Here is a 22,504-nt window from a genome sequence, read left to right as displayed (position 1 = left end):
ACAGAACTGTTAGAACCCAAAACTAAGAATTTGTCAAGAATGTATAACTTGCTGTTGAAATGGAATACTCAGGATGAAACGGTGAAATCTGCTATGATTAAATGGGCACAAGACGTTGGACATAATATTAGGTTTGCTGACTGGGAACAGTTGTGGACCACAGGTATGAAATTTACGGCATGTAATGCCTTAAGAGAAAATATTATGAAAATGATATACAGGTGGTACATGACACCAGTCAAGCTTGCAAAAATCTATCACTTGCCTGATAATAAATGTTGGAAATGTAAAGAAACCGAAGGTACATTCTTTCACCTTTGGTGGACGTGCCCAAGGATTAAGGCTTTCTGGGAGATGATTTATAATGAAATGAAAAGGGTATTTAAATATACCTTTCTGAAGAAACCAGAGGCCTTTCTCCTGGGCATGGTCAGCCAAATGGTGCCAAAGAAGGACAGAACTTTCTTTATGTATGCCACAACAGCAGCAAGAATACTTATTGCAAAGTATTGGAAGACACAAGACCTACCCACTCTGGAAGAATGGCAGATGAAGGTGATGGACTACATGGAATTGGCGGAAATGACTGGCAGAATCCGAGACCAGGGAGAAGAGTCGGTGGAAGAAGATTGGAAGAAATTTAAAGACTATTTACAGAAATATTGTAAAATTAATGAATGTTAGAATGATGTTGGAATGAAGCTAGGTAGTTTAAGCAGTAATGCTATAAAGGTGTAAGTAAAAAAGGATTGATAACAGATGAAAATTTAAAGTTATAGTATATTAAGTTAAAGAATCATGAGAAAACAAAGAGGGAAAGAAATTGCTGACTTAACTAATTGAACTGGAATACAAAAAAGGGAGGTATGAGGAGGTCAGGGAAACAAGGATATGAATGTAAGTTATGGAAAGATTGATCCATTTTTCTTTTCTTTTTTCCTTTTTAAGTGTCTTTTATTCTTTTTTCTGTATTTTGTATTTTGTATTTTCTTGTATTTTTACTTTTTGTTTTTGTGTAATTCTTGTATTCGCTGAAATTTTAATAAATATCATTTAAAATAAATAAATAAATAAAAACTTCCCTGATGTCTTCTAAATGTCAGGTAGTTGTTTATCTCTTTGACATCTGGTGGGAGGGTGTTCCACAGGGCGGGTGCCACTACCGAGAAGGCCCTCTGCCTGGTTCCCTGTAGCTTTGCTTCTCGCAGTGAGGGAACAGCTAGAAGGCCTTCAGAGCTGGACTTCAGCGTCCGGGCAGAACGATGGGGGTGGAGACGCTCCTTCAGGTCTACTGGGCCGAGCCCATTTAGGTCTTTAAAGGTCAACACCAACACTTTGAATTGTGCTCGGAAATGTACTATTTTAGATCCACGGGATGCATTGTCTCCAACCTTAACTCAAGACAGATCATCCCATGCTTTCAGAATGTTTTACTTCACATTCTGTACGACTTTGTTCCCATTGCATTCCTTGACTACTGCCAACTTGTATTAAGGATTTTAATTTTAAAAAATTAGCAGTCTTCACACAATAAGGTTTTGCAAAAGGCAGACTCTTTCATAATACGCAAAAGCAGAGACGACGCGTTCCTGAAAAATGACACCCGCTTCCTTTGGGAGAAAGGGCAGGATATAATTGTAATATACGGACAATAAATTAAAATAAAACTGATTTCATATCATAACTCTGAGACAAAGAATTCACACTAGATCCATTTCCTCCTTTGCATCCTAGAAGCAGTGATGGAGCTTCATGCTCCGGCACCGGGGGGGGGGGGAGAGCAGGCGGGGGCAGGGCTGGTGCGCATCCCGGGGGCGTGGCACGCACCTGCCGGGGCGGGGTGCCCAGTGCGGGGGGGGGCAGCCATGATGGCACCCCACCGGGATCGCACTGCTGGGGGCAGTGCGCTCCCCTCGCACTCCTCTTCCTCCACCAGTGCCTAGAAGGAAGGTTATAATTTGAATCAAAAACTGAAGATCAACAATCCTGTGCACATTTTCTGATTAATGGCATTGGCCCAGTAGACCTGAAGGAGCGTCTCCACCCCCATTGTTCAGCCCAGACACTGAGGTCCAGCTCCAAGGGCCTTCTGGCGGTTCCCTCCCTGCGAGAAGTGAAGTTACAAGGAACCAGGCAGAGGGCCTTCTCGGTGGTGGCACCTGCCCTGTCGAACGCCCTCCCATCAGATGTCAAGGAAATAAACAACTGTCTGACTTTGAGAAGACATCTGAAGGCAGCCCTGTTTAGGGAAGTTTTTAATGTTTGATGTTTTAAATATTTTGTTGGGAGCTGCCCAGAGTAGCTGGAGCAACCCAGTCAGATGGACAGGGTACAAATACAAGAAGAAGAAGGAGGAGGAGGAGGAGGAGGAGAAGGAGAGGAGGAAGAAGAAGAAGAAGAAGAAGAAGAAGTGGTGAAGTCCCACAGTGGTGGGCTTTTCCCTCCCAAGCAAGTCTGTTTATGATCACAAGTTTTTATTACTACCATTTCTGAATAACCAATTTGCTTTGCCTCACAAAACCATCATTTTCTTTCATCAAACAGACCTGGAAGAAATCTCTGCGGATTCCACAAACACAAGAAATGAAAAGGAGTGAATATGGAACACTTGCACAACTTGAAATGAATGGATTTTATACCATAATTATATGACACTTCTGGCGAAGAGAAAGTGTGTATCATAAAAAAGAGGGCGAGTATTTTGTTCAGTATAAAGCTGAGTACCAGATCTCAGAAATACCATAACCGTCATGCTGAATCGGGTCAAAGTCCTACCGCTCCCAGATTTATGTCTCCGGCAGTGTGCAGTCAAATGACTCAGAGAAGCCTACAAGTCAGGTATAATGGAAATGGCCGGTCTCAGTCCCTCTCTCTCTCTCTCTTACCCAGCTGGTGCCCAGTAATGACAGGTATACTGAGGCCCCTATTTACAGAAACACAATTTTAGTTAATATGGCCGATAGTCAATGGCAGACCTAGCCTTCATGAAAGCGCCCAAGTCATCTTAATAACAGCCATAACACCTATGCCAAGACAGTCAATAAGTTCAAAGTATGGTGGCTTCTTTTCTTTGACTTACACTCATCTTCCCCAACCTGGTGCTCTCCAGAGGGACTGCAGCGCCAAGCTGGAGGACGCCCAGTGAACTTAAGAACAGTGGCATAGCGTGGGTTGCTGGTGCCCGGGGCAGGAAAGCTGCCAATACTGCCAAAAGGTGCCCCCTCCCCGCCAGCTAACAGGGGCCACGTTGCACAACCCACCCATCCATGCAGGGTGGAGCCTGGCCAGCCAACGCAGCCCTTGGTGAGAGACTCATCCTGACACCCACGAAGAAGAGTGCTGGGCCGGGCTGCGCTGGGGTTGCCCACTGTGGGCTTGGGCTGCTCTGCTGCCTTTGCCAGGGTAGAGCGAGGATCCCCCAAAAGCTAGCGCCTGCACGGGGGCACCTGGTTGCACCCCCTCAGAGTTTTGAACCCAGGGCCATGGCCCCCAGGACCTCCCCGCTCCCCTAAACCATGCCACTGCTTGATCAGACCAATGGCCCATCTAATCCAGCACCCTCACAGGAGACTTTGCTTACAGCTGGTGTTTGTACAGTGGTTAGCATCCCAGAGAGCCCTGGGTTCAAATCCCCACTCTTGTCACATAGCTCACTGGGGGACCTTGCGCCAATCACTCTCTCTGCCCAACCAACCCACGAGATTACTGCAAGGATAAAACATACAGGTGCACATCTGATGCCTTATGAGGAACGGCTAAGGGAGCTGGGCATGTTTAGCCTGGAGAAGAGGAGGTTAAGGGGTGATATGATAGCCATGTTCAAAGATATAAAAGGATGTCACATAGAGGAGGGAGAAAGGTTGTTTTCTGCTGCTCCAGAGAAGCGGACACGGAGCAATGGATCCAAACTACAAGAAAGAAGATTCCACCTAAACATTAGGAAGAACTTCCTGACGGTAAGAGCTGTTCGACAGTGGAATTTGCTGCCAAGGAGTGTGGTGGAGTCTCCTTCTTTGGAGGTCTTTAAGCAGAGGCTTGACAACCATATGTCAGGAGTGCTCTGATGGTGTTTCCTGCTTGGCAGGGGGTTGGACTCGATGGCCCTTGTGGTCTCTTCCAACTCTATGATTGTATGATTCTATGACATCTATTTCTTATTGCATTAACATCCTGACTTTCCTCCAATTTGCTCAAGGCGACATGCACTCCCCAATTCACAACAACCCTGCCGGCTAGGTTAGACAGCGACTGGAAGCCCAGTGAGCTTCACGGCTACGTGGGGATTTGAACCCGTCTCCCCGGTCCTAGTCTGAGACTCTAACCACTACACCAGGCTACAGAACCTTTCACAATACTGTGCGCTCCTTAAAGAAATGGCAGAATGTAATAAATAAATGCATCTATTTACTGCACCACAACTGCACTTCTCTGATGGCTCTAATTCGGCAGCCGTTCTTATTACAGAAGTACGTGGTGGTGACAGAATGGAGAGAGCATAAATTTCAGTCTGAGTTAGCAAGGAGGCAGCCTCACACCGGCGCTCCCCCTGGACTTCTTCTTGCATCATGTCAATAAGCCTGTCAACTTTTTTGTTTTCGCCAGGGGTTTGTTCTGCTGCAGGAACATTCCTCCATCTTTCCACACTTGCTATGCCCTCTGCAGACTCACCTGTCTCGCCAAAACCTGACCACGCGGTTACTTTGTTCACAAGAGGGCGGCAGCCCCAGGGAAAAGGACGAGTGACCGGAACAAAAAATCAAGAATTGTGCTCCAAAATCAGTTCCCAAAACCACATCTCGGCCTTGAAAGAGATGAAGTTCCTGCATTGCAGGGCGTTGGATTTGATGACCCTTTGGGTCCCTTCCGTCTCTACGATTCTAAGTCATCCTCCAGGAAAAAAAGAGCAGCACTGAGCATGTGCAGAGTGCATCTTAAGCAGCTAGAAGACAACGTAGGAAGAGCGCAGCTGCATTAACCCAAAGATCGATGGTTGCTTTCCCTGCCAGACCCCTCAGGAAAGACCACAAAGTGGGGGCAACAGGGCAACTGCCCTCTTCCGTCATTTGCCACCCAACATCAAGCACTCAGGGATATACTGCCGCTAAACATGGCTAGCAGAGCCGCACCTAACCTCCATGAATTCAGCTGCGATCCCTGCATTGCACGGGGTTGGTCTAGATGACCCGTTGGGTCCCTTTCCAACTCCACGAAGAAAGAGGGGTCAAAAAGAGGGGTTCGCACGGAGATTCTGAGCCGAGGAAGCTCCCCAAACCCGAAGGACCAGATGGGGCCACCCTGCGCCCATTTCCCTGGCAGCAATTTCCCCTCCCGCTTGCAAAACCCAGCGGCGCTTCCTCGCAGAGGAGCCTTCCGCACTGCACGCGCGCGTTACCATTGCGCAAAACGGGGAGCCGTGGGGAGGCAAGCAAGCAAGCGAGGAAGGGAGGGAGGGAAGCGGCCGTTCACTTACTTCTCTCTCCAGGTGCAGAAGACGCCTTTGCAAATAATAATAATAATAATAGCAACGCCCCACTTTTCCTCCAGCGCCCCGCTTGCAAAAAAACAAACCAACCCAGACTTGGTGGTGCAGAGGAAAAGCGCCCCAGGAGCTGCTTTGCTGCAGCCGGCGCGCATCACCAGGGAACCACCTCCGGCTGCTTTCGGAGATGGGCTCGCTCTGTGGGTTTGTTTTTCTCCCCCCTCCCTCCCCCCGAGTCACAATTCCAGGGCTGCGTCCCCTTTAACACCAGCTGATCGCCGGCCGCCTTTGCCCCGGAGCCGGCTGGGAGTTGTAGTCTCGTCCCCGGCCCGCGGCGCTGGCACCGGAGGCGCCCAGGAAATACAGTTCCCACGGAGCATTGCGGCCGGCTGGGGTTTCCCTTCGTCTCCTAGGCAGGGCAGATCCACCTCTCTCTCTTCCCCCCCTCCCCAGTCCACCCAAGCTTTCCCATCGTGTTTTTTTCCTCTCTCTCCCCTTCCCCACCCCAAAGAAGCATCCGCGACAGTGGTCCAGCAGGTGGGCAGCGCGACAGGTAAGTGATGCGAAAGAGCCAGGTGCGCAAAAGAGGGCGGAGGATGCAGGGGGGAAGCCCTCCAATGAATGGGATGCTGGCTGGTCGCAGGAGAGATCAGCAGGGGGATCCCAAAGGCTGGGCCCCTCAGAGACATGCCTTTGGCTCAAGGTTCATGATACACCTTGATGGGGTTTTTTGTTTGTTTGTTTGTTTGTTTGTTTGTGGGGCGCTTTTAAAACCCAGCTGGCTCAGAAGTCACATTTCTAACAAAAACTATTGGAAAGTTCCTCTGGCGCTAGGGAAAGGAGAGCTGCATCTGTTGAGTTTCCGCCTGTCAGGCAGTTAAAGGTGACAAGGTAGCAGACGTGTGCCAGGTCCTTTTCCGGTTTGACTTTGTCCTTCCACTTTGGTACCCAAAGGTGCTCCCAAGCCGACCGCGTATACACGCTTACATAAACTGTTGATATCAAGGCAACATGTCCGTATCTAAACGTCTTCCAACATTATGTACAAGTTTGTAAACCGCTCTTAAATTATACAGAGCAACAAGGCCCCTACACAACAGTAAAAGGTATACTCATATTATTTCCCCCACCATGTTATCTTACAATAGTCCATAAAAGGACCCAGCTCTATTACAAAGTCTGCTGTCATCCCAAAATCGTTGTTTTTAGACTTTGTGCTGTCTGATCTTTTTTTTATTCAATCTCTGCATGCAAACGCCTTTACTTTTCTCCAGATCTTTGCAGTACTTATTTCTGCTCTAAGTTACTGAGATCGTTTAGATGTGTGTTTGCGTAGAGACATAAAAATATACCCATTTATAACCTAGACTCTTTTCTTTCTTTCTTTACTCATTATAGGGAGTTGTGATAGTCCAGTGGCTAGAGAGATGGCCTTGGAAGTTTGAAACACAATTTTATGCCACAGCTTTAGCTGTGAAGGTGACCGGGGGCTTTGGGGTCAGTCACTATTTTTCTGTCTAACCTACCTCGCAAAGTTGTTGTTGCATGAAAATGCCATCCGCTTTGGAGGAGAGGCAGACAGGCAGGCCATGAATGAGACATAAATAAACCCTCTGCAGTTGACCGTATTATTTCTGTTTTGGAGAAGGGAAACCATGATTAAAAATTGCCCAGAGCCTCTCAGCAATTTCCATTGCCGAGGTGGGGCTGAGATCCAGGTCTCTCATTCTGCTCACAACACCATCCAAACTCTAGGGAGAGACCAGCTCATTTGTACAACATCCGTCTCACATGCAGAAGGCCCCAGGTATCTCCTGTTTTGAAAAGGAATTGGATAACTGGTAATGTGAAAGAACCTTCTCACACGTACTACTGTCAAGTCAGATTTCCCCATCTTATATTTGTGCAGCTGGTTACTCCTGCCTAAGATTAGAACCGGCATCCCCAACCTTTGGCCCTCCAGATGTTTTGGACTACAATTCCCATCATCCCTGACCACTGGTCCTGTTAGCTAGGGATGATGGGAGTTGTAGTCCCAAAACATCTGGAGGGCCGAGTTTGCCTATGCCTGGGTTAGAGGGTTGGATTAGGACAGGCATCCCCAACCTTTGGCCCTCCAGATGTTTTGGACTACAATCCCCATCATCCCTGACCACTGGTCCTGTTAGCTAGGGATCATGGGAGTTGTAGGCCAAAATATCTGGAGGGATGCAGGTTGGGGATGCCTAAGTTTAGAACCTTAGATTTGTCCCTACTGAAATGCATTTTGTTACTAAGTTTTGGCCCAATTCACCAATCTTTTCAGGGCATCTTGAATTCAAATTCTGTCTTCTGCAGTGTCATCTGCCAATTGGATGAGCATCCCCTCAATTCCTGCTTCCAAGTCATTTATAAAGGCGTTGAACAACAACGGGCCCTGGACAGAACACTGCAGCACCTCCATTTGTCACTTTTTTTCCAGAATGATATGAGGAACCATTAGTGAGTGGTCTTTGGGTTTGGTCAGTAAACCAACTACAAATCAACCTAACAGTTACCTCGTCCAGCCCATATTTTACCAGCTTTAACACGAGTATATCATGGAGGACTTTGTCAAGGTCTTACTGAAATCAAGATACACTATGTCCACAGCATTCCCCTGATCCACCAAGCTTGTAACTCTATCTTCTGGCACGACTTGTTTTTGAGAAACCCATGCTGGGTCCTAGTAATCAAGGCATCCCTTTATATGTGCTCACAGACCGACCACTTAATTATCTGTTCTAGGATTTTTCCTGGTATCGACATCAAGCTGATCTTTCGCTAGTTATCAGGATCAACACTGGCCTATCTCTAGTCTCTAGTCTGCAGAAACCTCACCTGTTCTCCAAGAATTCTCAAAGATTGTAAACAGAGGCTCTGAGATTATATCCGCAAGTTCCTTTAGTACCCTTGGGTGCAGCTTGGGTGGAGATTTGAATTTGTTTATAGTAGGTACGTGTTCCCTTCTCTCTTTCACCCAATAGCATTTCTCTGTCTTCTCCGTGCAGAGGACATACTGCTTGCTTGTTCTTCCTCTTGCTTTGAACATATCCTGCTTGGCAGGGGGTTGGACTCGATGGCCCTTGTGGTCTCTTCCAACTCTATGATTCTATGATTCTATGATTCTATATCCAAAGAAACCTTATTCTTATTCTTAACCTTTTTTGAAAGTCTGAGCTCATTCTGAGCTTTAGCCCGCCTGACCTTCTCCCAGCGACTGTTTGCTGTTTGCATAGTAGTACAATGAAGTCGGACGCGGGTGGCGCTGTGGGTTAAACCACAGAGCCTAGGACTTGCTGATCAGAAGGTCGGCGGTTCGAATCCCCGCAATGGGGTGAGCTCCCGTTGCTCAGTCCCTGCTCCTGCCAACCTAGCAGTTCAAAAGCATGTCAAGGTGCAAGTACAGTGGTGCCTCGCAAGACGCAATTAATCCGTTCCGCGAGTCTCTTCGTCTTGCGGTTTTTTCGTCTTGCGAAGCATGACTATTAGCGGCTTAGCGGCTATTAGCGGCTTAGCGGCTTTAAGAAAAAGGAAACAAACTCACAAGAACTCGCAAGACGTTTCGTCTTGCGAAGCAAGCCCATAGGGAAATTCGTCTTGCGGAACGACTCAAAAAACGCAAAACCCTTTCGTCTAGCGAGTTTTTCGTCTTGCGAGGCATTCGTCTTGCGGGGTACCACTGTAGGTAAATAGGTACTGCTCCGATGGGAAGTTAAATGGTGTTTCCGTGCGCTGCTCTGGTTCGCCAGAAGCGGCTTAGTCCTGCTGGCCACATGACCCGGAAGCTGGACGCCGGCTCCCTCAGCCAATAAAGCGAGATGAGCACCGCAACCCCAGAGTCGGTCACGACTGGACCTAACGGTCAGGGGTCCCTTTACCCTTTACCTTTACAATGAAGTCATAAATGCACTTCTGTGAGGAGGGAATTTCATTGTTTAGGGGCCGCTACAGAGAAGCCCCTGTCCCTTGCTACACCCACTACCACCACCTTGATCTTGCAAGGGCAGCAAAATTACCAAGAGGATTCTCTCTGCAGATCTTAACACACAAGAGGATCTGTAGGGAAGGAGAAGGCCTTTCAGATATTTAGAGCGTAAGTTTAGAACTTTTAAACACTAATGGGATACTGCCAGGTTACATGTAACAGGTGAGGGTAAAGATGCTCTGTCTGAGATGATGAAGCGATGTTCCTAGTCAGAGTAGGAAATAGTAGCTAATGGGCAAATAGTCTGACAACTTCTTCTATCTTAGGGAGAAAGAGGGATGCTATACTTTCTGGCAGATCTGTTTGGATACGACTTTTGTCTGCTGGGTCCACATTAGAATTTCTTCTAAATGCGAAGTTGTTGAAAGCCAAGATAATCGCAAGACCTGAGCCGCATGCAAAGCCTTTTGCAGGACCTCAGCTCCTTGGAAAGATGAATGTAGCTACACCAGGCTTGTTAGAGGCTGTTGTTGTTTAGTCGTTTAGTCGTGTCTGACTCTTCGTGACCCCCTGGACCAGAGCACACCAGGCACTCCTGTCTTCCACTGCCTCCCGCAGCTTGGTCAAACTCATGCTGGTAGCTTCGAGAACAGGACCTTTGTTGGCAAGGTGATGTCTCTACTTTTTAAGATGCTGTCTAGGTTTGTCATTGCTTTTCTCCCAAGGAGCAGGCGTCTTTTAATTTCGTGGCTGCTGTCACCATCTGCAGTGATCATGGAGCCCAAGAAAGTAAAATCTCTCACTGCCTCCATTTCTCCCCTTCTATTTGCCAGGAGGTAATGGGACCAGTGGCCATGATCTTCGTTTTTTTGATGTTGAGCTTCAGACCATATTTTGCGCTCTCCTCTTTCACCCTCATTAAAAGGTTCTTTAATTCCTCCTCACTTTCTGCTATCAAGGTTGTGTCATCTGCATATCTGAGGTTGTTGATATTTCTTCTGGCAGTCTTAATTCCGGCTAGGGATTCATCCAGCCCAGCCTTTCGCATGATGAATTCTGCATATAAGTTAAATAAGCAGGGAGAAAATATACAGCTTTGTCGTACCCCTTTCCCAATTTTGAACCAATCAGTTGTTATATCCAGTTCTAACTGTAGCTTCTTGTCCCACGTAGAGATTTCTTGTTAGAGGCAAGGTAAAATTAAATTAAGGTTGCGACGATCTCTGCACTTAATTGAGAGTAAGCTTGGCTGAATTCATGGAAACTTCCTTCTGAGTAATCATGATTGGGATCGGGCCAGGGGGCAGACCCTGATGGCTGAACCAGTTTTTTAGTTTTTGTATCTGAGGGCAGACAGCAATTGGTAAATCATCTCTTAATACACGGCTGGTTCCTTTTATCTAAGAGCATGAACCTGGATTACCTATGATCTTATCTTTAAAGGTAGGACTGGTTTTAAGGGATTAAAGGTATAACGAGATGGGGCCAAAAATATCGGACAGGATATGTCCAAATATACCTTGATTAGCTGCGCCTTGCCTTACAATACAACCCCAAAGATAAACATGGAGATATTTTGGACGGAAGGTTTTTTTTTTAGGGTGGGTTTTAAAGTGTGGTTGAGGCTGCGGTGGCCTTAATGTTGCTTATGTATTTACATGTCTAACCCTCTTCTGTACGCCCCAGGGCTCAGAGGAACTTACATCAACGTCTGCAGGTTGTTTTTGCAGGTGGCACCTCCGTAACAAGGCTTTTGACAATTTGACATCCTCCAGATGTCTTGAACTGCAACTACAACTCCCATCAGCACCGGACACCATGGCCAGTGGTGCTGTCAGGGATGCTGGGAGTCAGTCCAGCAATATCTGGAGTGCCACAGGTTACTCACCTGGTCTGCACTGACTGACAATGACTCCAGGGATTTCAGAACCTAAGAATATACGGTCGCACCTTGTTTTTCGAGCAGTTAGTTCTCGAACATTTTGGCTCCCAAATGCTGCAAACCCAGAAGTGAGTGTTCTGGTTTGCGAACTATTTTTGGAAGCCGAACATCCAATGCGGCTTCCGATTGGCTACAGGAGCTTCCTGCAGCCAATCAGAAGCCGTGCTTTAGTTTCCGAATGTTTTGGAAGTTGAATGGACTTCCGGAAAGGATTCCGTTCAACGTCCAAGGGACGACTGTAGTAAGAGTCTTCTGTATCCAGCCATTCGCCCTTGCCCTCCAACATTTCTCTCCTAAAGGAGGGATTTCTTCTTCTTCTTCTTCTTCTTCTTCTTCTTCTTCTTCTTCTTCTTCTTCTTCTAAACTCCACCCATCTGACTTGGTTGCCCCAGTCACTCTGAGTGGCTTCCGACATATATAAAAACATACTAAAATGTTAAACTTCAGATAACTATATACATACAAGTCTCATTTCTTTGCACTGAGCTATGGCTCTTTCATAGCCTTTCCTATGTAGACAAGCACAAAATCATCCCCCAAGTTAGCCATCACTCCACACAGAGAGTATCCTTGCTTCAGGTTAAATACAGAACGGCTCTGACCAGTTGTTTGACATTTTTTCAAGGTCAGTTAAGCCCCTGCTTTGCAGATAGTTATTTTAAAAACAAAGGGGGTGGAATTTGCGCAGGAGCAAAAGTTAATCAGCGCAGCCACTTGTTTCAAAGCTGGGCCGTCGGGTCGGACAAGCACAGAGCAGGTCAAGGAAGCAAATATCCACATAGGACTCAAAGGTCCTTCACCAGCAACCTTTGACTCATATGCGCACCAACATTTTTCACCCAAGGAGCCAGTTTCCTACCTGCGATTCCGTTATCCTCCAGGTATTATGTAGGCCTCAAGTCAGGGATGGCTAAACTTCAGTATACCTGAAGGAGCGTCTCCACCCCCCAATTCTCAGGCCGGACACTGAGGTCCAGCTCAGAGGGCCTTCTGGCAGTTCCCTCACTGCGAGAAGTGAAGCCACAGAGAACCAGGCAGAGGGCCTTCTCGGTAGTGGCACCCACCCTGTGGAAGGCCCTCCCACCAGATGTCAAGGAGAGAAACAACTACAGTCATACCTCGGGTTACAGATGCTTCAGGTTGCGTTTTTTCAGGTTACAGACGTGCCAAAACCCACAAGTACCGGAACGGGTTACTTCCGGGTTTCGGCGGTCGCACATGTGCAGAAGTGCTAAATCGCTCTTTGCGCGTGCGCAGAAGTGCCAAATTGCAATCTGCACGTGCGCAGACGCAGCGCTGCAGGTTACAAATGCTGCAGGTTGCGAACGTGCCTCCCGCACAGATCACGTTCACAACCCGAGCATCCACTGTACCTGACTTTTAGAAGACATCTGAAGACAGCCCTGTATTGTGAAGTTTTTAAACGTTTGACGTTTTATTATGTTTTTATATTTTGCTGGAAGCCGCCCAGAGTGGCTGGGAAACCCAGCCAGATGGGCGGGGTATAATTATTATTACAGTGGTACCATAGTTCTTGAACTTAATCTGTTCCGGGAGTCCGTCCGACTCTTGAAACCATTTGAAAACCAAGGCACGGCTTCTGATTGGCTGCAGGAGCTTCCTGCACTCAAGCAGAAGCTGCGTCAGATGTTTGGCTTCCGAAAATTGTTCGCAAATCGGAACACTTATTTTCTGGTTTGCGGTGTTCCGGAACTGATTTGTTTGGCAACTAAGCAGTTCAGGAACTAAGGTTCCACTGTATATGCCTCTTAATTATGCACCAGCATAATGGCATTTTGTCCCCTTGGCAATGGGCACCTATTATTTTGCGCTTCAGAGGCTTAATAACAACAACTCACGTCGTCTCCAGCTGAATTGTTGTTTATCAGTTTACAGCTGATACAACATACAACGAAGGGTTTTTGTTATTATGATTTCTAATTTTCTTCAATGATCGGTCCTACATATTTTTTACATGCCCTTCCTCGCCACTAAGATACTTTCCTTTGAGCAGTATACGCATTTTTCACATTGTTTTATTTACTTGTTATTTGTTCATTTATTAATCGCTTCCTCTAAAACATTTAGAAGCAATTTAACAATAAAAGCATAAACAAAGCAAAAATCAGACCCAACTTCCCATAAGAGGCATCTATCTGTTTGGTCACTGTGAGAATTAGATGGTGGACTACCTTCTTAGGAATATATGGCTGACCACTATTGGACTTAGGACACAGCTACATTAGTTTTTGGGACGCGGGTGGCGCTGTGGGTTAAACCAGAGAGCCTAGGGCTTGCCGATCAGAAGGTCGGCGGTTCGAATCCCTGTGGTGGAGTGAGCTCCCATTGCTCGGTCCCTGCTCCTGCCAACCTAGCAGTTCGAAAGCACGTCAAAGTGCAAGTAGATAAATAGGTACCACTCCGGCGGGAAGGTAAACGGCGTTTCCGTGCGCTGCTCTGGTTCACCAGAAGCGGCTTAGTCATGCTGGCCACATGACCCGGAAGCTGTACGCCGGCTCCCTCGGCCAGTAAAGCGAGATGAGCAACCCCAGAGTCGGTCACGACTGGACCTAATGGTCAGGGGTCCCTTTACCTTTTACATTAGTTTTAAATGTGTTATAACACCATGACACCAGATGGCGATGTAGAGTTCGATCTTGCGCTAATGTGATTTCCCATTATGATCTTTGCAACGTGTTTTCCCAAAACGATTTTTTTTAATGTGTCTAGATCCAGCCTTAGAATGCAGACGGAAAACTTGTGCTCATCCAGCAAAACAATTCTTGCATTTCTTATCCCTCATGTTTCCCTTGACACCCTAACTGGCTTACTCCCTTCAAGATCACTCTTTGCCCAAGTGGTCTTACCTCACGGATGGGTCGGTGAAATGGTCTTTCCAGCCTCAGATTTCACCTGACGCAGTGAATAAAGAGTCGTGGGGAAAGGCCCGTCCACGCAGCCAACTGTTATTCTTCTCTTCCATAACATGCAAGGGTTCAGCACGCCGTGTCATAATGGATTGAAGAGGGTCTGAAAGTTCTGACTCCTAACACACCTTTCCGTAACCTGGTACAGTGGTACCTTAGTTCTCAAACTTAATCTGTTCCGGAAGTCCGTTCCAAAACCAAAGTGTTCCAAAACCAAGGCGCACTTCCCATAGAAAGTAATGCAAAACAGATTAATCCGTTCCAGACTTTTAAAAACAACTCCAAAAACAGCAATTCAACATGAATTTTACTAACGAGACCATTGATCCATAAAATGAAAGCAATAATCAATGTGCTGTACTATAAAATGACTAAGTCAGTATTGTAGATTAAAAAAAATTTAAAAAAATTTCTTACCTGCACTGATGATAGTCGTCGTTTGGATGGGGGGCTTTTATCCATTTCCACAGTTGCACAATCAATCAATCAGTAGCTGAACTGGGTTCCACACAGTCACAAAAACAAATTAACCGAAAAGCCTCAAAAACACAGAATACATAGCAAAAACAAAAGCTCCAAACTTAATCCGTTCCGCAACTTTGTTGGACTTCTGAAATGTTTAAAAACCAAGGCGCAGCTTCCGATTGGTGCAGCCGCCCCTGAAACAATAGCCGACAGCCGCATCGGACGTTCGGCTTTCGAAAAACGTTAGAAAACCGGATCACTTACTTCCTGGTTTTTGGTGTTTGAGAACCAAGGCTCCTAAGTAGGGTCCTCAGATTGTCGTTGTACTCCAACACCCATCAGCCTCAGCCAGGAAGGGGTGATGGGAGTTTCGTTAGCAAGTTTCTCTTCCTTTCTTCCTGACATGTATACCCCACAAGAGCTCAAGGCGGCATACGTGGTTTTCATTCCTCTGTTTCATCCTCACAATAACCCTGTGAGGGAGGATTTGAACCCAGGTCTCCCAAGTCCTAGTGTGACTTTCTAACTACGCTGGCTTTGTGCCGATTAATAAATTAGCAGACGTTGTAAAGGTACCTTGTCTCCAAATGGCATCTGGCCTCGGCAGAAGACCTAGAGGTGGACTTGCGTGCAGCTTCTTGAATTTACAGCCCTGAGATTTCCAACGGGGAAATTGTCGTTGACTTTGAGGCAAACTGGCATTCAAGGCTGAAGACCAGTTACTACAGGTCTCCATTTCCCTGTACCCAAGAACTCATTCACACAGATTCATACCATCAGCTGATTTCCTCTTCACTGCGTTACTCAGAAGTTGGAAGCCTGGTGGCAACTGAACGTGCAAAGTAGCTATGCTGAAAAGTGTTGTTTTCTGGAGACGTAGAAGTTCTACCTGTGGGAGTTTTGTTCTCACTTGCAAGCCGACGCTGAAAGCTGCAGTTACGATCTTGCACGTGGGAACCAAACACCTAGAAAGTGGGTCCTCATGTTGTTTGACAGTGGAACGGTCTCCCTCCTTGGGAGGTTTTTAAGCAGAGGTTGGATGGGCATCTGTCCTGGATTCTTTAGCTGAGATTCCCAACTCTATGATTCTATAATACAGCCTTCTAGGTGCTAGTTGTTGTTTAGTCGTGTCTGACTCTTCATGACCCCATGGACCAGAGCACGCCAGGCACTTCAGTCTTCCACTGCCTCTCGCAGTTTGGTCAAACTCATGCTGGTAGCTTCAAGAACACTGTCCAACCATCTCATCCTCTGTCATCCCCTTCTCCTTGTGCCCTCCATCTTTCCCAACATCAGGGTCTTTTCCAGGGAGTCTTCTCTTCTCATGAGGTGGCCAAAGTATTGGAGCCTCAGCTTCACAATCTGTCCTTCCAGTGAGCACTCAGGGCTGATTTCCTTCAGAATGGATAGATTTGATCTTCTTGCAGTCCATAGGACTCTCAAGAGTCTCCTCCAGCACCATAATTCAAAAGCATCAATTCTTCGGCGATCAGCCTTCTTTATGGTCCAGCTCTCACTTCCATACATCACTACTGGGAAAACCATAGCTTTAACTATACAGACCTTTGTTGGCAAGGTGATGTCTTTGCTTTTTAAGATGCTGTCTAGGTTTGTCACTGGACAAACGCCATGGACAAAGACAACAGGTGCTACTACAGCTGTGCAAAGCCCTAATCAGCTTCCAAAATAAGAAGAAGAGTTTGGATTTGATATCCCGCTTTATCACTACCCTAAGGAGTCTCAAAGCAGCTAACATTCTCCTTTCCCTTCCTCCCCCACAACAAACACTCTGTGTGGTAAGTGAGGCTGAGAGACTTCAGAGAAGTGTGACTGGCCCAAGGTCACCCAGCAGCTGCATGTGGAGGAGCGGGGAAGCGAACCCGGTTCACCAGATTACGAGTCCACCGCTCTTAACCACCACACCACACTGGCTCTCAAAAGATAATTTCACCCCTTAGATACCCAACTGGCTATTGTGCTCTGCAGGAGAAGACTTCCTGTTGATACTGTCAGGGACTGGCTGGAGACTGAGGAGCGGTGGCTAGGCAAACTGAGGAGTGGGGCACTGGGGGAAAGGGGGTTAGAAGCTGAAGGAAGAAGGGATATGGTGGAGACATAACAGCCAGGAGACAAGAGTCAGGCAGGATCAGCTGGAGGGTTGGAGAGTGAGGAGCAGGTCCAGGAGGACGAGAGGGATGGGTCCTTCTGGTGGAGAATCAAGGGCTTTCACACCTCCTCCTCCTCCTGTTCCTTTACCTCTCCTGTTCCACCAGAAGAGGGTTGAAGAGGGAGGTAAATGGAAGAATTTTAATGCACTCAAGTTCCTCCCCCTTCCAAAAAAAAAAAAAAAACCACCCCTAAATGATGCATATGCTAATGTCTGATGCTCATTCCTTCCATCCCAGATCTGCTCCGGACATCCCTTCCTCCCACCATGTCAGAGCCTATAACGCTAAACGTTGGTGGGAAGCTGTACACAACATCGCTGTCCACCTTAACCAGCTTCCCAGACTCCATGCTGGGTGCTATGTTCAGCGGGAACCTGCCAACCAAGAGGGACAGCCAAGGCAACTGCTTCATCGACCGGGATGGCAAGGTTTTCCGCTACATCCTCAACTTCCTGAGAACCTCCCACCTGGACCTCCCAGAGGACTTCCAAGAAATGGGCCTGCTCCGCCGAGAAGCAGATTTCTACCAGGTCCAGCCGCTGATCGAGGCCCTGCAGGAGAAGGAGGTGGAGCTCTCTAGGGCGGAGAAGAACGCCATGCTCAACATCAGCTTGGACCAGAGGACTCAGACGGTTCACTTCACCGTCCGGGAAGCTCCCCAGATCTACAGCTTGTCCTCTTCCAACATGGAAGTGTTCAACGCTCACATCTTCAGCACCTCCAGTTTGTTCCTTAAACTTCTGGGCTCCAAACTCTACTACTGTTTCAACGGCAACCTGTCCTCGATCTCCAGCTACCTGCAGGATCCCTACCACGTGACCTTGGATTGGGTTGCCAGCGTGGAAGGGCTGCCGGAAGAGGAGTACACCAGGCAGAATTTAAAGAGGTTGTGGGTCCTGCCGGCCAAGAAGCAGATCAACAGTTTCCAGGTGTTTGTAGAGGAGGTACTGAAAATCGCCATGAGCGATGGCTTCTGCGTCGACTCCTCTCACCCACACGCCTCTGATTTTATGAACAATAAAATTATCCGGCTAATACGGTACAAGTAGGCGGGGCCTCTTCACCCCCCCCCCGTTCCGCTACACATAGCAACGATGCGCTGAGGTTCGTGTCTGGACACGGGTTTACCTCTTTGAGCCCGCTTCACGAATCGTGCGCTAATAACCTGAATTACGAAGCTAGTTTTCTGCTTAACAGACTATCCAGTGTATGTCGAAACTCCAGATTAGGGATGTGTGACAGATTGGTTTGTGGGCCAGGTGGTAGCAGGGACTGAGGAAGATCTCTGGTTCCATGTCAACCAATTGCCTTTCTTCTAAGATGCATCATCGGGAAGGGACAGTCTTTTCCTGTGGGCACCGGCAATGACATCAGCACCGGGGGCATTATGTACTGCCCTTCTTTGCCCCCCTTGCATGTTCGATGCTATATTGTGCCTGGCGAGGAAGAGGCAGAAAGGGCAAGGGAGGGGGAATGTTGATGGATAAATCTGTTTCCCAAATGGCACAATGCCAGAATGAAGCTGTTCATCCCTTATCTGTGGGGTTGACAGGGCAAAATAGCAATATTGAACTGTTTACACAGAGACTGGGAGTTGTGAAGAGATCCCACATTTTGTTTAATGACGGGTGACTCATCATTTTAACCTCTCTGCCTCATTTTTCCCACTGGGAAGAGACTTGTGCAATCTTAACTTACTATAAAGGGCAGCCGAGCGGCTAAAGGCGGTTAAGGATGTCTGTGTTTGTGCAAGAGCTGGAGGATTCGGGGCGAGAGAGACTTTCTGACCCGAGCAGGGCATGATAGCCATTGGATTTGATTCCCTCCTCGGTCACATCATAACGTCTTTGGCACGTAGATATGAAATTGCCCAAGTTTCCCCAGCGCAGCAGTTTGCCTCCATGCTGTCGCTGTTTCCTTTAATGTGATTGGCCAGTTGTAAGATTCAAACGGTCTGAAGAGGCGGCCTCCGGGGTATTTGGGGCTTTTGCCTGTGGTACAAAATGGAGCATGGCTTCATGGTACTAGGCTAGTAGGGGGTATCTGTCTCTGCTAGCTGGCTGCTATAGGTAGAAGGTTCTGCATGCAGAAGGTTCCAGGTTCAGTCCCCAGCATCTGCAGATAGGACTGGGAATATCTCCAACTGAAGTGCCACTGCTGGTATGTGTGGATGATACCGCGCTAGGGAAACAAATGGCCTTGGTAAAACGCCAGCTTCCTATGACCCTGTTTGTTCCAAAGGAGAAAGGAAGCATCTGAAAACTGCCTAGCATCTATGTGGAGAGTGCAGCTAACAGGCACTAGACAAATGCAAGATCATGGAATCATAGAATTGCAGAGTTGGAAGGGACTATGTGGGTCATCTAGTCCACCCCCCAGCTGTGGGGCTCGAACCCATAACCCTGAGATTAAGAGCTACATGGCTCAGGGCTGAGCTATGTGGCTTGGGGTCATGATATCGCCTTCCACCCTTTCCAGAACCAGCCAGCAAAGGGAGCATTTTGCAGCTGGTTACCCCAGCACTCGTAATAATAATAATTTATTACTTATACACTGCCCATCTGCCTATGTACCCTAGCCACTCTGAGCAGCTCCCAACAAAATATTTAAAACACAATAAAACATCAGACATTAAAAGCTTCCCTAAACAGGGCTGCCTTCAGATGTCTTCTAAAAGACAGACAGTTGTTTATTTCCTTGAGATCTGATGGGAGGGCGTTCCACAAGGCAGATGTCACTACCGAAAAGGCCCTCTGCCTGGTTCCCTGTAACTTCACTTCTCGCAGTGAGGGAACAGCCAGAAGGCCCTCGGAGCTGGACCTCAGTGTCCGGGCTGAACGTTGGGGGTGGAGATGCTCCTTCAGGTATACTGGGCCGAGGCCGTTTAGGGCTTTCAAGGTCAGCACCAACACTTTGAATTGTCCTCGGAAACGTACTGGGAGCCAATGTAGGTCTTTCAAGACCGGTGTTATGTGGTCTCGGCGGCCGCCCCCAGTCACCAGTCTAGCTGCCACATTCTGGATTAGTTGTAGTTTCTGGGTCACCTTCAAAGGTAGCCCCACGTAGAGCGCATTGCAGTAGTCAGATTGAGAAAGGGTGTTGGACACGGACGGACAGGGATTCTCCTCAGAGCAAAAAGAAAAAAGCATGAAGGGGCCTAGGTTTAGATCAGGCCTGCACAACTTGTGACACCCTCACCCCCAAAGAGAACATAGCTCACTAGCCACATGCTTCATTTGGAGTTGATTGTATTCCTTCATTGCAGGGGGTTGGACTGGATGACCCTCGGTGTCCCTCCCAACTCTGCAATTCTATTATTTATTCATTTGAGGCGGCAATCCCACTCACACTTATCTGGGAGTGAGCCCACTGAACACAGCAGGGACTTAACTTCCGAATAAACGTGCGTAGGAGGGTGCTGTCAGGGATTTACTGCCCAACTTTTGCAAAAGTCTCCGGAGGGCTTAACGAAAAAATAAATATATTTCATAATGGAAAGCAGTAGAAGCAACAGAGCAGCAGATTGTTTTAAAGCCATAGCGACTAAAATGCACGAAAGCAATTAATAAAAGCAGGGTGTGTTTCTAGGGAATGGGTGCCTATGGAAGGCATGCAACTGATGCCAGTAGTGGTAGATAATAATAATAATAATAATAATAATAATAATAATAATAATTTATTTGTACCCCATCCATCTTATTGGGCGGCTTCCAGCTTATATGAAAACATTTAATAATAATAGCATGGTACCCTACTCTTGTTGATGGACTACAACTCCCATCATCCCTGGCTATCAGCCATACTTCCTGGGGCTGTAGTCATAGTCCAACAGTGATCTTGGTCCCCTGGCCAATGGTATAACAGCAGAGTGGGCAGTCAGGATAGAGGGAGCTTGCCTCAGGATGGACCAAAGATGTCTGTAGGGAATTGGTTGCAATCATTGTAAAAACATCTGACTTTTTTGTGCACAGAAACTGGTCCTGTAAAAACTCTTTTGAGATTTCAGTTCACCACTTCTTGGAAAGAATTCAGAGCCAGGTAGAGGGTGACTTTGAAATCTGCTTCATCGGGATGCCAAAGTGACCCTTTGAAAGATGTTCTTAGATGTTGACACTCGATGCTCTGTGGGGGATTATTACGAATGGCGTTCAGTTCTGCAATAAATGCCAAACTCCATGACAGATCCTGTAAAGACATCTTATTGCAGAGTTACAGGGTCTTTGGGACTCTCTCTAAAAACATATTGGGTTTAACAGATGTTTATAATAAATCTGCTTGTTAACTTTAGAAACACGCCTCTGAGAATTCCACATGTTTGTCTGGGCTTGGTTTATGACGGATCGCAATATCCCACAGGTAGTTATTGCATGACAAAAGTAGAAAATGGAGCATGACCTCTGTCCTCACCCCACCCCCAAGTTGCATGGCCCCCATTGACTAAAAGGGCGATGAAATTTGTTAAAGAGCATTTTTCAGACACAGAGACTGGCATGGCTGCCCGTTACAGATAGACTTTGGTTTTCTATGCATCGGGGCGGGAGGCATTGTTATCGTGTTGAACAACATTGCCTTTCCATTAAACTGACATCTAGGATAGATGACTGTAATAAATTGTACATATGGGTCTGTCTTTGGAGAGTCTTCAGAAAACTGAAGTTAGTTCCGAATGCAGTCCCTGCAACACTAACTGTAAACAGCCCTATGATGTTTGGATAAAGGGTGGAATCAGACAATTGGAATATTATCTGGGCATACAATAGTGCAATTTATATATTTATATAAATAGTGAATTTATATACAGTAATACCTCCACGAATGTCCACCTCGTCAAGCATCCGTTCCGGCGAACGTCCGCGGCAAACCCGGAAGTACCAGAACGGGTTACTTCTGGGTTTGCCACTTGCGCACGTGCAGAAGCGCAAAGCGCTCTGCGTGTGCACAGACGCGGTGCTTTTTCCTGCATCCTTTTCGGCTAGCGGCCGGGGCTCTGGAACGCATCCCAGTTGCAAAACAAGGTACGACTGTACTACCCTATACCCGGACACTGAGCCTCTTGGGATCGCTGATCAGAAGGTCGGCGGTTCAAATGCCCGCGACAGGGTGAGCTCCCGTTGCTCGGTCCCTGCTCCTGCCAACCTAACAGTTCAAAAACACGCCAGAAAGTGCAAGTTGATAAATAGGTACCACTGCAGTGGGAAGGTAAACGGCATTTCCATGCACTGCTCTGGTTTCAGTGTTCCGTTGTGCCAGAAGCGGCTTAGTCATGCTGGCCACATGACCCGGAAAAACTGCAGGCAAACGCCGGCTCCCTTGGCCTGTAACGCAAGAGGAGCGCCACAACCCCAGAGTCGTCTGCAACTGAACTTAACTGGACCTTTACCTATACCTATACCTGGATGGTTCACATACTAGATCAACATAAAAACATATATATATATATATATATATATATATATACACACACACACACACACACACACACACACATATATAATCAGAATAAAAACAGCCCAATAAATTCTACAGGGTCAGGATTTAGACTTGGGACTACTGCACATTTAGAAGCCTGCAACCCTC

The 22,504-nt window shown here is 47.2% G+C and overlaps 2 protein-coding genes and 1 long non-coding RNA gene across 5 annotated transcripts in view; 1 reads left to right on the top strand and 2 right to left on the bottom strand.

Moving 5' to 3' along the window:
• Nucleotides 1–14,351, bottom strand: part of USP35 (ubiquitin specific peptidase 35) — a 44,732-nt gene extending 30,381 nt beyond the window's left edge. The window contains exon 1 of one of the 3 annotated variants that reach the window (XM_081001837.1): nt 14,235–14,351. Coding sequence is in view for 1 of the 3 variants with exons in the window: in XM_081001836.1 (XP_080857962.1) it covers nt 7,006–7,026 (21 nt within the window). In the remaining 2 variants the exon portion in view is untranslated. Of the gene's footprint in view, nt 1–4,668; nt 4,758–7,005; nt 7,042–14,234 lie in introns of those variants that run through there. The other 2 variants (XM_081001836.1, XM_081001838.1) reach the window with 2 other exon arrangements.
• Nucleotides 1–22,504, bottom strand: part of LOC308475413 — a 171,463-nt gene that overhangs the window by 37,927 nt on the left and 111,032 nt on the right. The window lies entirely within an intron of this gene.
• On the top strand, nt 5,573–21,218 carry KCTD21 (potassium channel tetramerization domain containing 21). The gene is given in 3 exon segments (XM_081002270.1): nt 5,573–5,691; nt 5,694–6,032; nt 17,165–21,218. Coding segments are annotated over 3 exon segments (1,176 nt in total). The 5' UTR covers nt 5,573–5,666; the 3' UTR covers nt 17,977–21,218.

The sequence above is a fragment of the Podarcis pityusensis genome (assembly GCF_964106645.2).
Source record: "Podarcis pityusensis genome assembly, chromosome: 4".
Lineage (NCBI taxonomy): Eukaryota > Metazoa > Chordata > Lepidosauria > Squamata > Lacertidae > Podarcis > Podarcis pityusensis.
The sequence above is the reverse complement of the archived record's forward strand: the minus strand, read 5'-3'. Positions and strand labels throughout refer to the sequence as shown.